General features: G+C 40.4%; 1 protein-coding gene across 2 annotated transcripts in view; it reads right to left on the reverse strand.

The window, feature by feature from the left end:
• The window catches only part of RAB6A (RAB6A, member RAS oncogene family), an 84,136-nt gene extending 71,113 nt beyond the window's left edge, over positions 1-13,023 (reverse strand). The window contains exon 1 of one of the 2 annotated variants that reach the window (XM_027039794.2): positions 12,361-13,023. In XM_027039794.2, coding sequence (XP_026895595.1) covers positions 12,361-12,430 — 70 coding nt within the window. In that variant the 5' untranslated portion in view covers positions 12,431-13,023. The remainder of the gene's footprint in view (positions 1-12,360) is intronic. The other variant, XM_027039793.2, reaches the window with a different exon arrangement.
• Between the last annotated feature and the right edge of the window lie 1,739 nt (positions 13,024-14,762).

A 14,762-nucleotide genomic window follows, 5' to 3' on the forward strand; every position in this document is an offset into this window, starting at 1 on the left:
TAGAAATATAGGACAGTGCTAACATGAAGTCCATGGGTAGAGCCTACAAAGAACCATTTATGCAATCCATACCATATATGGGGATGGGAAGATTCTTCTCATTTTACATACAAGGAAACTGAGGCATGGAAAAGTTAAAGTGAACTCTTTAAAAGCACATAATTTATAAAGTGGGAGAGCAAAGACCACAGTTCAGTTCTCCTAACTCTTGCTCTAAGACTTTTCCCCATATCATATTAAGTTTAAAAGTTTTACAGGCCAAAGGAAAGAAATGTCTCATAATAAACAACTTGATAAATATGGAAAGTTTACAAATGAGTAGTAACTTTAGTAGTTTTCTACTTTTTTCCTATTTACTCAACATCAGTATGATAATGCTTCTGTCACCTTCTTAAAGAAAGACCTCCTCAGGCTGCCTGGGTGGCTCAGCCAGTTGAACATCCAACTCTTGATTTCAGTTCAGGTGATGGTCTCACAGTCATGGATAAGCCTCAAGCTGGGCCCTTGTGCTGGGTGTGGAGCCTACTTGGGATCCTCTACCTCCCTCTCTACCCCTCCCCCACTCTCTCTTCAGCTCAGGTCATGATCTCACAGTCCGTGAGTCTGTGAGTTCGAGCCCCACGTCGGACTCTGTGCTGACAGCTCAGAGCCTGGAGCCTGCTTCGAGTTCTGTGTCTCCCTCTCTCTGCTGGATCCATCACCAGAAACTGTTCACAATGTCAGAGATTCCTTGGTCTTACCTGTAGGCAATTTCTCCAATAACCTGTTCCCCTGCACTAAGGAGATATACAAATGGGCTAACTCCTTTCTGCAAGACTTAGAAAAGTCCTCTTTAGTATGGGATGGTACCTCACAGAATGTCATCTAAATTCCTCTGATCCCTGTCTTGAAAAGGTCAATCAGGAAATTCCAGCTAAGGGATACCTTACTCCTCTGCACTCTGCCTGGATTCACTTTTGTCTACAGTAGATAGCATTTCCCATGGGCATACAAATGGTTAGATAGCTGGCAAACTGGAGGTCAGTGCTTACTGGGACATTTAAGTGTCCCTGTCAACATCCGTAATAAATAAAAAACCTCTCATTGTTCTGCCCCATTAAACATCCATGGCTGCTTTAAATGGAAACTGAAGGAGGCCTATATGACTCCGGGTTTACCTACACAGGGGAGAGCTTTCTCCTCAGGTTGGGTAAGTGCCAAGGAATGCATGGTCAGAAACTCCCTAACTTTAGGAGAGGTAGCTGATTTCACAGCCAAAGCAGCGGCAGCCCAACAGTGATCACTTGAATCATTAGATCAAGTGGTTTTGGATAACTACACAGTCCCTGATTACCTACTTGCTAAACAAGGAGGCATTTGTGCAATAGCAAATACTACCTGTTGCACATGGATAAATATCTCTGGAGAGGTAGAAATTCAATTAAACAAAATCAGAAAACAAGCCCTCTGGTCACTGCAAATTTCACCTAATGACCCCTGATCTTTTGACCTATTTAACTAATTACCTTCAAGCCTGGGCTCCTGGTTTAGAACCATCAAACTGTATTTTTCACATACTTTTGATTCTGCTTTGCATAATTATTTTGAAGTCTTTTACTTGTCACATGTCAAACTTATACAAAAATGACATATACAATAGGATGATGCTAGCTCAGTGCTTCAAGATTTTCTCTAACATTTATGACCCTGAAAAGATATAGACTAGGTAAGAAGTGTCTGAGAGTTCTCCCGCCTAAACTTTCTTGTTACTCAAATATGGCCTTAAATGGTTTCCAACTGCTATGTACTTTCCCTCCTATGTGGAACACAACATGGGGGAAAGGTCATCTTTCCTGACACCAAGGGACAAAAGCACTAAATACAGAAAACCTGACTCTTGACCAGCGAGGCTTTCAGAAGATCTTAATCTAAGGGGGAAAACAACAGAAACCTCATTTAAAATGGAGTCACGACACCAGAAGGGGGAGTTCTCGGGCCATACCACTCACTGCAGCCCTTTGCAGACCCACCAGGAAGAGATTTACCTTGCATTCCCAACAGGGAGAAATCTACTTTACTACCCCAGAAGGAAAGATTCCCTCCTTGCCTAGCAACAGCCCAACCAATAGGAGACTATCACAACTCAGCCAACAAAAAGTCACTAGGCTTCAAACTCCCAGTTTACTCCAAGGGATTTTTGTTTATAACAGCCCCTTCCAATTTCCCTTCCTCTATAAAAGAGCATATCTCTGATTTGTTCTCCAGACTTGCCAATGGTTCACAATGGCTTACTTTTCCTGATCTGGCATTCCTCTGCTATTCCAAATAAACCCATTTTGCTGGTGAAATAACTACCTGGCTGTTTTATTTTCAAGGTTGATTTTATTCTGAAAGTGACAAAACAGGGGCACCTGGGTGGCTCAGTTGGGTAAGCACCCGATTTTGGCTCTGGTCATGATCTCACAGTTTGTGAGTTTGAGTCCTGTGTCAGGCTCTGTGCTGACAATGCAGAGCCTGGAGCCCGGAGGCTGCTTTGAGTTCTGTGTCTCCCTCCCTTTTTGCCCCTCCCCTCCTCACACTCTGTCTCTCTCTCCCAAAAATAAATAAGCATTTAAAAATAAATAAATAAATAAAATTAACATTAAAAATAATAAAAAAATAAAAATAAATAAAAGTGACCAAATAAACCTACAAATGTGAGGCTTTTGAGTTTTTGAAAATTAATTTTTTATTGTGATAAACTATACATATAAATTTACCATTTTTAAGTGTACAATTCAGTACATTCACAATGTTTTTAAGATAAGAAGTTACTGATTTACATTTTTATAAAATTCATTCTAATAATTTAAAGGATAGACTGAAGAAGAGGTCCAAGAACAGAGATTGGAAGGTCCAGAGCAATGTAAAAGATTTAAATCTACTTTATTGTCAGACTGTAAGCAAGAATAGAGAATATCTGATTTATTAATAACTATATCCCCCAGGACCTAGCTCCATGCCTGGCACACCATGAGCATCTGTTAAATGAATAAATGATCTTTAAGATTCTATTATTCTAAGAATGGAAGACATGTATTCTGCATAGCATGTAACAACCTAATGATGATTAAAAAAAACTCTTCTGTAATATGCATAACAATAAAGGGTAAAGATGAATATTAGGTATAAGATCAGAGATAGGAGGGTAGAAGCCAGACTATGACAGTCTTTAAACCCAGAAGAAGAGTTTGGACTTCATCTCAAAGAGAAATCTATTGGGGTGTCTGGTTTCATACAATCTCACAATGACAGTACTAATAATGCTTAGTATCCGTTAATTTAAAGAATCCTACAATATTTAGCCCTTTAGTGACTGACTTATTTCACTTAGCATAATGTCATCAATATTTATCCATGTTGTAGCATGTATCAGAGTTTCCTTTCTTTTTAAGGCTGAATAATATATTTCATTTTATGTATATAACACATTTTGTTTATCCATGTATCCATTGACAGACACCCTTTGGCTACTGTGAATGCTACTATAAACATGGGTACAAATGAGTTGGTTTTAATTTTATAAAATGAAAAAGGAAAAGGAAAAAAAGAGAAACTGAAAACCCTAAGCAATTTTAAACATCTAAAAGCACTGGTTCTCAGAAAATCTAAGTCATCCAAGTTGAAGGTAGAAAGTAAATGGAAAAGTGGTAATTAACCTAATAGGTTCTATAAAGATCAACTTTAGACTGACAATGGAGAAAGCTGAGAAACAATCTGATTTGTGCCAGAGAACCCCCAAATGGCTCAGGAATTGCGGGCACCAAGCATATCTAAGAAATAAGTATAAAGGTGGTGCTAAAAACAAAACGAACAAATGAAAGTCCCCTCCACTGTTCCACACAGCCAGGTCCCTCTCCCGCTTCACCAGAAGATTAGAGAGTTATTCTATGAGAAAGGAAAATAGAGAGCTTCTGGACTGGGAAATAAAAGAAACAAGTGAGGGCTAAAATACAAACAGTATTAAAAACAAGGAAATTAAATCCATTACTCTATGTTATCATCAAACTCTGTCTGCATTCAGCACCAAGAAAACTGGGAACTAAGCTTACTCCCTCCAGCAAGACACTGGATAATTCTTTACGAATCTGATGGGCAAAATTAAGAATTAAAGGAGCTAACTCCCCCCAAAAGAACTCAGCCAGATCATCCTACAGAGAAGCTCCCTAAACCCGCACAAGTGCTTAAAATCAAGCTTTTAGTGCTCAACTTTTTTAAACATAGGAGGATAGCCAAGAATTACTTGTTTTTTGAGGACCACATCAAGCAAGAAAGAATAATCAAAATAAACAGAGGTACTAAAAATATACAAAAAACTGAGTATTGGGAATAGGAAATACATCTCAATAATATCCTCAAAATAATAAAAGATACTGGAGGGGCTCCTCTGTGGTTCAGTCAGTTAAGCAAATGTCTCTTGATTTTGGCACAGGTCACGATTTCACAGTTCATGGGATTGAGGCCCGGGCTGAGCTCTGCACTCATAGTACAGAGCCTGCTTGGGTTTCTCTTTCTCCCTCTCTCTCTACCTGTCCCTTGTTCACTCGCACACATGTACACACGTGTTCTCTCTCTCTCAATATCAATAAATAGAAACTTTAAAAACCAAAGATACTAGAATCAAAAAGATGCTACAGACAAGGAACATTCAGAAAACAAAAAAAAAAAACTCTTTGAAATGAAAATGATAGAAATAAAATAGGATGGAAGAAAGCTGAAAAAATCTTTTGAGAATTAAAACAGAAACATGAAGAAAAAGAAAAGACATAAAATAAGACAAAATCAGAAGATCAATCCAGGTCTAATAATTCAAGAGGGAACCAAAAATGGAGAAGAGGATATCATACTAGTTAAGAAAATTTCCTAAAAACTAAGAACATAAGTTTCCAGTTTGAAAAAAATTATATCTATTATTCAGCACACAAAATGAAAATCGACACATCAGTATGAAAGAATAAAAGACCAAGAGTCAGAAAGGTAACACTAAGAATCTACAAGGCTATATATACATTAATGTTTTTGAACTTCTTTAGGAATGTGTCCAACTTAAAATTCTAAACTCCACCAAATTTCCAGTGTAAAAGTTGTCCAAATACATTTTCAGAAACACAAGGTCTCAAAAAACTTTCTCCCATGTTTCATTTATTAGGAAACTACCAACTGGAGAGTATGTTCAACCTCATGATAGAGTAAACCAATAAAAAAAAAAAAGGAAAATGTAATCTGAGAAACAATGGATCCATCTAACACAAGAGAAAAGGAAATCCTCAAAATGATGACAAAGGTAGATCCCAGGTTGACAGCTGAGCACCCATCATGGGGGTGGTAACTAGTATATATTAGAATAGGTCAGAAGGTTCTGGAAGAGAGGTCTTCAAGAGGTCTTCAAATTAAATGAATTTCTTCTGAGGAAAAACCTGATTCATTCTTATACACAGAGACGTGATTTACATTGTGGATAAAAAGTTGGGGGATTGGGGCGCCTGGGTGGCTCAGTCGGTTAAGCAGCCGACTTCAGCTCAGGTCATGATCTCGCGGTCCGTGAGTTCGAGCCCTGCGTCAGGCTCTGTGCTGACAGCTCAGAGCCTGGAGCCTGTTTCAGATTCTGTGTCTCCCTCTCTCTGACCCTCTCCCATTCATGCTTTATCTCGGTCTCAAAAATAAATAAACGTTAAAAAAAAAAAAATTAAAAAAAAAAAAGTTGGGGGATAAATTCAGGATATGTATATAAATTAAACAAAGGAAAACAAAAAAATATGCAAAAAAAGTATAAGTAATCAGTATACTACACGACTCAGCTGTGAATATCAATTACCTAATTACAATACTGTATAAATTAAATACCAACCTAACCAAAATGTATGATATCTATAACTAGAGGGTAGAAAAAAACACTACTACCAGGTTAGTGTTGCCATATAAGAAATGGAAAAAACGCTTAGCAAAGTTAAATAAACTTTCCAAGATAACACTGAAATACTGGGGTCAGGATTAGCGACAAAGTCTGATTGTCTCTGGAGCTGTCTATATCAATACATGTTGCCTCCCCAAGGACAAGAGCTTAACAATATAGCACAGGAATAGATTTGAAAATTTCAAACAGGGAAATTTGATATTAAAAATTACAGGGGCACTTGGGAGGCTCAGTCGGTTAAGCATCCGACTTTGGCTCAGGTCATGATCTCTCGGTTCCTGAGTTCAAGCCCCGCATTGGACTCTGCACTGGCAGTTTGGAGCTTGCTTGAGATTCTCTCTCTCCCCCTCTCTCTGCCCCTCTCCTGCTCATGTGCCCACTCTCTTTCTCTCTTAAATAAACAAACTTTAAAAAAAATAAAAAATGTGTTATCTTGGAGATTTCTATAAATGAAGTAACTTAAGAGTGATCCAATTTAACTGTCATAACTAAAAACAGCATAAGGAGAACTAATAACAAATCAAATGTGGTATCCTTGATGGAATCCTGGAACAGAAAAAACACTAGATAAAACTAAAGAAATTTAAATAAAATATGGAATTTGGTTAACAATGTATCAATACTGGTTCATTAATTGTGAAAATGTACAAATGAATTATCTTTGCAGTTTTTCTGTCAATATAAAACTACTCTGTTTTTTTAAGTATTTATTTATTTATTTATTTTGGGGGGTGGTGGAAGAGAAAGAGAGACAGAACAAGCCAGGGAGGGGCAGAGAGAGAATCCCAATAGGCTCTGCACTGGTAGCAGAGCCTGACGTGGGGCTCAATCTCACAAACTGTGAGATCATGACCTGAGCCAAAATCAAGAGATAGATGCTTAACGGACTGAGCCACTCAGACACCCCTAAAACTATTATAAAATAAAAAATATTTTTTTAAAGTTTTATTTATTTAAGTTATCTCTACACCCAATGTGGGGCTTGAACTTATGACCCTGAGATGAACTGAGAGTCCCTATGCTCCTCTGACTGACCCAGCCAGGTGCCCCTTACAAAAATTTTATTGGAAAACAAAAAACAGAAATGGAAAGCTGTTTTTGTATGTACAAATAATATGGAAAGATCTCTAGGATGTATTGTTAAGTAAAAAAAGAAAGGTGTGGAGTAAGAGTCTGATACATCTTATATAAGAGAAAATAAGAAATTATATTTGTATTTGCTTGTATTTGCATAAAGAAATCCCAGACTATACACAAGAAAACAATATATACAAACAATATATAAGGCAGGAGGGGGTGGAGTAGAGAAAGGAGCTACCAGAACAAGGGTAGTAGTAAGTTTTCTCAGAATACACCTTTTTATGTTTGTATTACCTATTAAAAATAGAGGGGGGGGGGAAGTTATCCAGTTTAAAGCCCTAAGAGAAATGGATAAGATGAATTCTGAAAGTCTCCTCCAATTCTGTAATGTTCTAATTCAAGAATTTCAGCTCAAAGTACTTAAATTATTAGTCATTTATAATGTGTCTTCCCTGAAACCCCATGCTCCTGTCACTTCTTTATACCTTTTAACTCTATTTTTCTAAGCAGCTGCACTTATTACACTGTATTGTTTTAGATATTATATGCAATATTTCTTTCCTGATAAAATGTAAATTTAAGCTTATGTTCTATCAAATCACTTGACAGCATAGTTTTACATGCACATGTGTTAAATTAAAATAGTTACCAAGCATGGAGTGCCTGGGTTAAGCACCCAACTTCAGCTCTTGCAGTTCATGGGTTTGGTTTATGGGTTCGAGGTCAGGCTCTGTGCTGACAGCTCAGAGCCTGGAGCCTGCTTCAGATTCTGTGTTTCCCTCTCTCTCTGCCCCTCCCCTGCTCGCGTTCTGTCTCTCTCTCAAAAATAAACATTAAAAAAAAATTTTTTTTTAAATAGTTTGAGCACTTCCCACGTGCCAGGCACTCTTGTAAATGCTTCACATTTATTAACTAATTTAATCTTCACAATAGCTCTGTATTATAGTTCCTATTACCTTTAGAGAAGGAAATTGAAGCACAAAGAAGTCAAATAATTTGCCCAAAGCCAGTGGCCAGTGCTAAAATATGAAACCCAGACTCTGTGCTCTTAATCACTAGCTCTACTGTTTAGTTTTAAGGCTCCAAAACCAGATCTGGAAAACATTCTCTTTGACTGCCCTAACTTGCAGTATGAAGCTCCATGGTACAAATGGCTTAATATCATCTAATCCAGCAGTTCTCAAAGTGTGGTCTACTGACCACCAGGATCCCCAGGACTCTTCAGTAGAGGGTCCAATACCCTCCTGGGAGTCAAACCATTTTCATAATATTGTTATTTGGCTTTTTTCACTCTCATTCTCCCATGAGTGTACAGTGGAGTTTCCCAGAGCCTATATGACACGTGACATTACAATAGATTGAATGGAGAAGGATCTGAGAATCCAGATATTTTCTCATGAGTCAAAGACATTAAAGAGATTTGCAAATTTGTAAAACAATGCCATTCTCTCACTAAATTTTTGTTTGCAAAATAGTTCTTTCATGTAATGGGTTTAATTATTTTTATTTTTAAATGAATTAAGTATTTTTAAACTGTTTAATTTTCAATAAATATTGATATAAACCATATGAACAGTTCTTTAGGGGCCTCAACAATTTGTAAAAGCATAACAGGTAACGGTATCTTGAGAAGAAAAGTTTAAGATCACTGATCTAGCCAATCTAAACTGTTCAGTACTCCTGATCCCTGATGGAAAGACACATTTTCCCTATCTAGCATGTTATAATTCAAAAGACCTGATGTAAAAAGAGTAACATAGAATGAAAAAATAAGCAGCATTAGGCCAAATATGTGCTTCTACCTGAGATATTTCCTAATTTGTAACCCTATTTGTAACATTTGTTTGTAGTAATATCTTCCACTATAAAACCATGAATGCATTCCTAAAAGTGCCTCAGCATTTCAAGACGGCAGCCAGAGGTAGCAATAAAAGAGATTTCTTAAGGAAACTTCGGTTGTAAATTGTGTACTCCAACATTCCTTTATTAAATCATGTATACTACTGAAATATAAACCCTAAGACTTGTTAGAAAGATTACCAAGACTAGTATCATTAACTTGCTCTGACACTTCATATACTGAAACAACTCATCTTCATTACAAAGCACAGAAGCTTTATTTTTGATAAGCTAAACAGAAGTCTACTTAACTCCAAATCAGTTCCATGAACACATCTTTAATAACATTTGACATACTTTTAGGTTCTACGCTAATAGCAAACAATTTAACAATAGCTTTAACTAAACAAAACTAATTTTTCTCAACCTACCCCCCAAAAAATGCAAAATCCTGGTCTCATTTTTTTTAAGCAAAATGGCAAGAGTTATAAAAAAAAAAAAAAGCAGGTTCCCTGCTCCCCAACCCCAAGAATCTAAAGTATCCCAGCATATAATCAACTAATGTAAGTATAAAATGTTATTGTTAAACTACTAAGTGCCTATGGGAAAAATAAAACATAGATTCCACCACAGCAAAGACTAATACAGGCTACCAGCTTTGATTCCTAGTAGATTCAACCATCATTCATTTACCAAATATTTCTGGTACCTACGAGCCTGGTGCTATGCTAGGCACTGGGGATACAATGAACAAAAAAATAAGTTGTAATCTTCATGGGACTTACGTTCTGCTGTGGGTAACAGACACACACACACATACAAATAAGAATTATAAATGTGGTAAATGCTTTGCCACAGATTAGTTTTTGAAAGCTGAATTGTGGAACTGTAAAACCTAAAAATAAATAATTCATGAAGAGTTACATCAAGATGACATGGGCTCCAAAGACCTTTACTAATGCATAAGAAAACTACAGACACTGCCCAGGAAAACAGAGATCAATCTTTCACTGTCAAAGCTATCGGATGGCATTACTTAGCATTATAGCAGCCTTAAAAGATAATTAACCCCACAGTTCCAGAGTTAAAAGCATGTAAATACAATACTTTAGAAAATATCTAAGAGGAGCCTAAAGAAACACTGACATCTAAACGTAATGTGGTATCCTGAACTGAATCCTGAAACAAAAAAAGATGAAAAGAAATCTGAATAAACTACGGACTTAGTTAATAATAACACATCAATATTGGTTCATTCATTATAAAAAAGTACCATACTAATTTAAGATGTTAAGAACACCGAGGAATACTGGGGAAACTGGGTGGGGCTATATGGGAACCTTCTGCACAATCTTCTCAATTTTTCTGTAAATCTAAAATTGCTCTAAAAAATAGTCTATTAAAAAAAATCTAAGATGACTTCAGGAACTACAGGGAGGTCATTGTCAAGACTTAAATAAAGTAAAAAATGAGAAGGCACGGAACTCTGCAATGTCATTTAGAACATAAATACTCAAGGAATTCAAAGGAAACCTTTAAATATCGAACTTATGATCTCTACTCATACTAAAACCTTCCTAGGGCAGAGATTAAAGGTTTCTTCATGCAAACTAAATAGTTCTTCATCACAACATAAGGCCGGCAATAACATCCCTAGAGTGCACAATAAGCACTTTAGATCCTATTTATCAATAATGACGAATACACTATATTTTACACATGGCATTGTCCTAAAAGTGCCATAAAACACCTAGACTGGGTTCACGCTCACAGGTCTTACCAAGTTACTTAAACAAGTTTATACATGCTTCAGGAATATTCATAAGCAAAGAGGAGACTATCCTTTTCCTTGATAAGGAAGCAAGAGGCAAAGATTATATATGAAAAGAGAGAAGTGATTTCTCAGCTCCAACTAGAAGCAATTTTGCAACTAACGTTAATCTACTTCAATGCCATATATATTAGTATAAACAGTTCAAGGTAGTTGTAAAAGCTCTGAATTTATATCAGTTATCTGCTTTCCAATCAAAAGAAATTTTCTTCCCTACAGCCTAATCTAAGGTACCTAGCAGGTAACTCAATGATGATTTAGGAGGAACTAACCTCTCAATGTGTGAATTTTAAAGATGGTCATGAAAAATGTAAGAAAAACAAAAAAGGATGATAATCTCTAGATTGTCGAGTGCCAAGTTTCATAATTCAGCATAAAATTGGAATCACCACAAGAAGTTATTTTGGAGAAATCCATCACAAAACTATGATCCTGTATGTAATACAAAGTAAGCGACAGCAGAAGCCTGACCAGGTAAGTAAGATCACGCTACTCATCATATACTGTGGAATATTAAGCATAAAAGGGTCATTTAGCCGAAACGGCATTACACATTGAAATCTAATTTAGATAACCAGATGATGAATCTATTCTACTCTACTCCATTACTCCCTAGCCCCTAAGGAAATCCTACAAAACAAAGATGTTCGTTATTCTCAGGCCTTCTCTCACAGGAATCCTAAATATATTTATATGCTGAAAACACTCAGAAGAAATGAAATAATTAACATTTCCCCGGTAATCCCCGTTTGCACCACCATAAAGAGAATCAGACACTGCTTCATGTTGAAAGAGGAGGAGAGGTGAGATGTGAAAAATTCCAAGTAAAACGATCATGACATAGCATCTGGCAGAGATCGGCAAAGCATCAACAGTGCCAGAAGAATTGTCAGGGCTCAAAGTCATGAGAAGAAAATGAGGTTTTCCAACAAGCCTCAGCCTAACCCAAGAAACAAAAATCACCACTGCCGCCACCACCCCTCTTACTCCCCAACCACTCCATCCTCAAGTCGCCTCTAATTCAGACATATATCTTCCAAACTAATTCCCCACCCAAGGGAAAACCATCCAAGAATTTCTACGACCCCCCATTTCCCACCTCCCATAAGATCCGCATATCCCAGGGCCAAGCCTCTAAGGAAAACAACGCCCTAATCCCCCCACCCTCCTAGTCCAAGGTTGAAGAGGGTCGGTTCCCGGGAGCGGGGCTTCCCGGAGTGGGGCTTCCCAGGGTGGGCCTTCACAGAGCTGACGAACTGGAATAAAAGCAAAGATAAGGGTGGGGCTCAAGGAAGGGGGCTACGGTTGGTGAGACGGCGGAGACGGGAGGAATAAAGGGATGGACAGCAGGCTGGGGCTGGGCGGGGTGAGGACTGGGGGGAGGGGGCAGACCGACGGGAGAGGCCCGGGCTGCGGCGGGGGGGGGGGGGGGGGGGGGAAGGTGGTGGAAGGAGACGTCTGAACCGGGGACGGAAGGGTCAAAAATCTGACCGACGGAACAAGACGAAGAGGAGCCGGTGGCTAACAGAGGTCAGCAAACACCGGGCAGGGCTGGGGGTTACCACCGAGCGTAAACGCGAGGCCGGTAGAGAGAGCCTTCGCGGACAGAAGGGCCGCACTGGGGGCGGTGCGGGGAAGCCGCGGCCAGCTGCCAGGAGTGGGGGAGCCGCGCACTCACCGCTCTGCTCCCCCAGGAACACCAGCTTGAATTTCCTCAGCGGATTCCCGAAGTCTCCGCCCGCGGACATGATGAAGCCGAAGGAGCTGCCGCCGCCTCAGCCCAGAGACCTCTCGGACCGACGCTGCACCAATCGGCTGACGAAAAAGGTGAGAGGAAGGACCGGCGCCGAGCTCTCTTGGACCCTGCAGGGCCCGGCGGCGGAACAAGACTGGAGGGCAGGACTCCTCCCCACAGACAGGCAGCCGTCGCCGCCGCCTCCCCGCAGAGTCGCCTTAGCACCGAGAGGCCCGCGGCTGGGAAAGGAAGGATGGCAGTGTCGGAAGCAGCCAAAGGTGGGCTCTAAGTTACCAAGGCTAGCGCCGTTCCCTTCTCAGCACCCGGCACCGAGACTGGGGTGAGAGAAGAGGAAGGTGGCGGAACCGGAGCCGCAGACGCGTCTGGGACCTCTCACGCGCTGCGCCTCAGCTCCCACAGCTGCCGCCGCCGCAGCCCAACCTGCTGAGTGCGCGAGCCTCTGGCGCGGCGCGCGGCGAGCCCGGGCGCGAGCGTGCCGCCCCTCCGGCCGCCGGCGTGCGTGCGTGCGCGTGCGCGCCACAAGCCAGCGCCTTCCTGGTTTAGCCTGCTCTCCCGGCTTCTCCTTCACAGCGGAGACCAGGGCAGGTTAGGTTGCCACGCCAATCGGGAGAAGGAAGGGGGAGGCGGGGCGGAACCCTGGGGAAGTGACGGGGATAGAATAGGGAGCATGTACGTCACTAACGTGAGAGCCAATCGGAAGGGGCCAAAGGCGGGCAGAGATAGCAGTGAGGTGGCGGCGCGAGAACGCGCGCGGCCCTAGCGCGATGGAAAGCGACTACGGTGACTACCATGCGAAGTGTGGCGCGTCGCAGCCGGAGGGGAGGGGAAGCGTGGGGAGGGAGGAGGCGGGGCCGGCACCTAGGTTGAATTGACCCCAGCACAGTGCGCGTGTGGTGTGAGATCCCTAAGGTGTCTACTGTGTTTCTCTTCTCGAGAACCCTCAGCCCTGCCTCGTATTCCTTAAATCTGCCCTTCACCCGTGCACCCACCCACCTACTCCATTTTTTTTTTCTTATCATAATTCCTCACTGTTGCTCCCAGGAGTTTCATAACTACCAGAAGCAGAGCCTCTACATGAGGAAATTGAACCTCAGAGGAAGGAAATGACTTACAAAATCCACGAAGCCATAAAGTGGAACCTAGGTTATGTCTTTTTCCCCCATTGAACCTCTGCGACCTCATTATTGATAAGCCATTCCACTTCCCTGACCTGGCTTGGTCTGTTAACAGCCTTTGTTCCTTTGTGGGTGACGCCCACCTTCCACTGTGCTAGAAAAGGATTTAGACATCATGTAAATCAAACCCTTCATTTCACAGATGGTGAAACTGAGGTCCAAGTAGGAAAACAGCTATGCAAAAAGGTCACACAACAAAGTAGAGGTAGAGCCTGACCTTGAGCCTGAGTGTGAGGGAAGAAATATTTTAAAGATCACCTTTTCCTCCTGAAGCTAGGTTTCTGAATCAGTTATGGGTGGACCTCCCTTAAATTAGACCTCTGAAGCAGGTGCATTTTTCTGTGGAGAGGATCCATAGCTTTCATCAGATTTTCAATCCAGTTTATGACTCAAAAAATGAAGGTTAATGTGACAGCCAAGAAGAACCTCAGGAGACCCGGCAACTAGGTATAATGTAGATGTAAGTAACAGGACAACTCGGCATAGGCTTTTAAGCTGAATGGGATCCTGGGAGAGAAAAAGGACTTTAGGCAAAAACTAAAATAAATCTGAATAAATATGGACTTTGGTTAATTACAGTGTATCAATACTGGTTCATTAATTATAACAAATGTTTCATACTAACATAAAATATTAATAATAAAGGTAACTGGGGAAGGAGAGTTTATATGGGGACTGCTCGGTTTTTCTGTAAATTAAAAACCTAAAAAAATAAAGTATATTAATAAAACATAAAAAGTTAAGAATCACCGAATTAAAGAATTCAGCATCCACACCCACCACACTATGGGACAGCATCCAAAAATGTAATCTCTATCCTCGAGGAGGACACTTTTAAAAAACTAGTATCAAAAAAACGTGGAAGGAGCGCTGAGGTGGCTCACTTGGTTAAGCGTCTGACTTCGGCTCAGGTCATGATCTCATGGTTCATGAGTTCAAGCCCCACATCAGGCTTTGTGCTGACAGCTCAGAGCCTGGAGCCTGTTTTGGATTCTGTGTCTCCCTTTCTCTCTTCCCCTCCCCTACTTGCACTCTGTCTCTCTCTGTCTCTCAAAATAAATACACATTAAAAAAAAAAATGGGGAGTGACAACCTGGCTGATTCATTCAATAAAGCATGCAACTCTTGATCTCAAGCTGTGAGCTCAAG

The sequence above is a fragment of the Acinonyx jubatus genome, chromosome D1 (assembly GCF_027475565.1).
Source record: "Acinonyx jubatus isolate Ajub_Pintada_27869175 chromosome D1, VMU_Ajub_asm_v1.0, whole genome shotgun sequence".
Lineage (NCBI taxonomy): Eukaryota > Metazoa > Chordata > Mammalia > Carnivora > Felidae > Acinonyx > Acinonyx jubatus.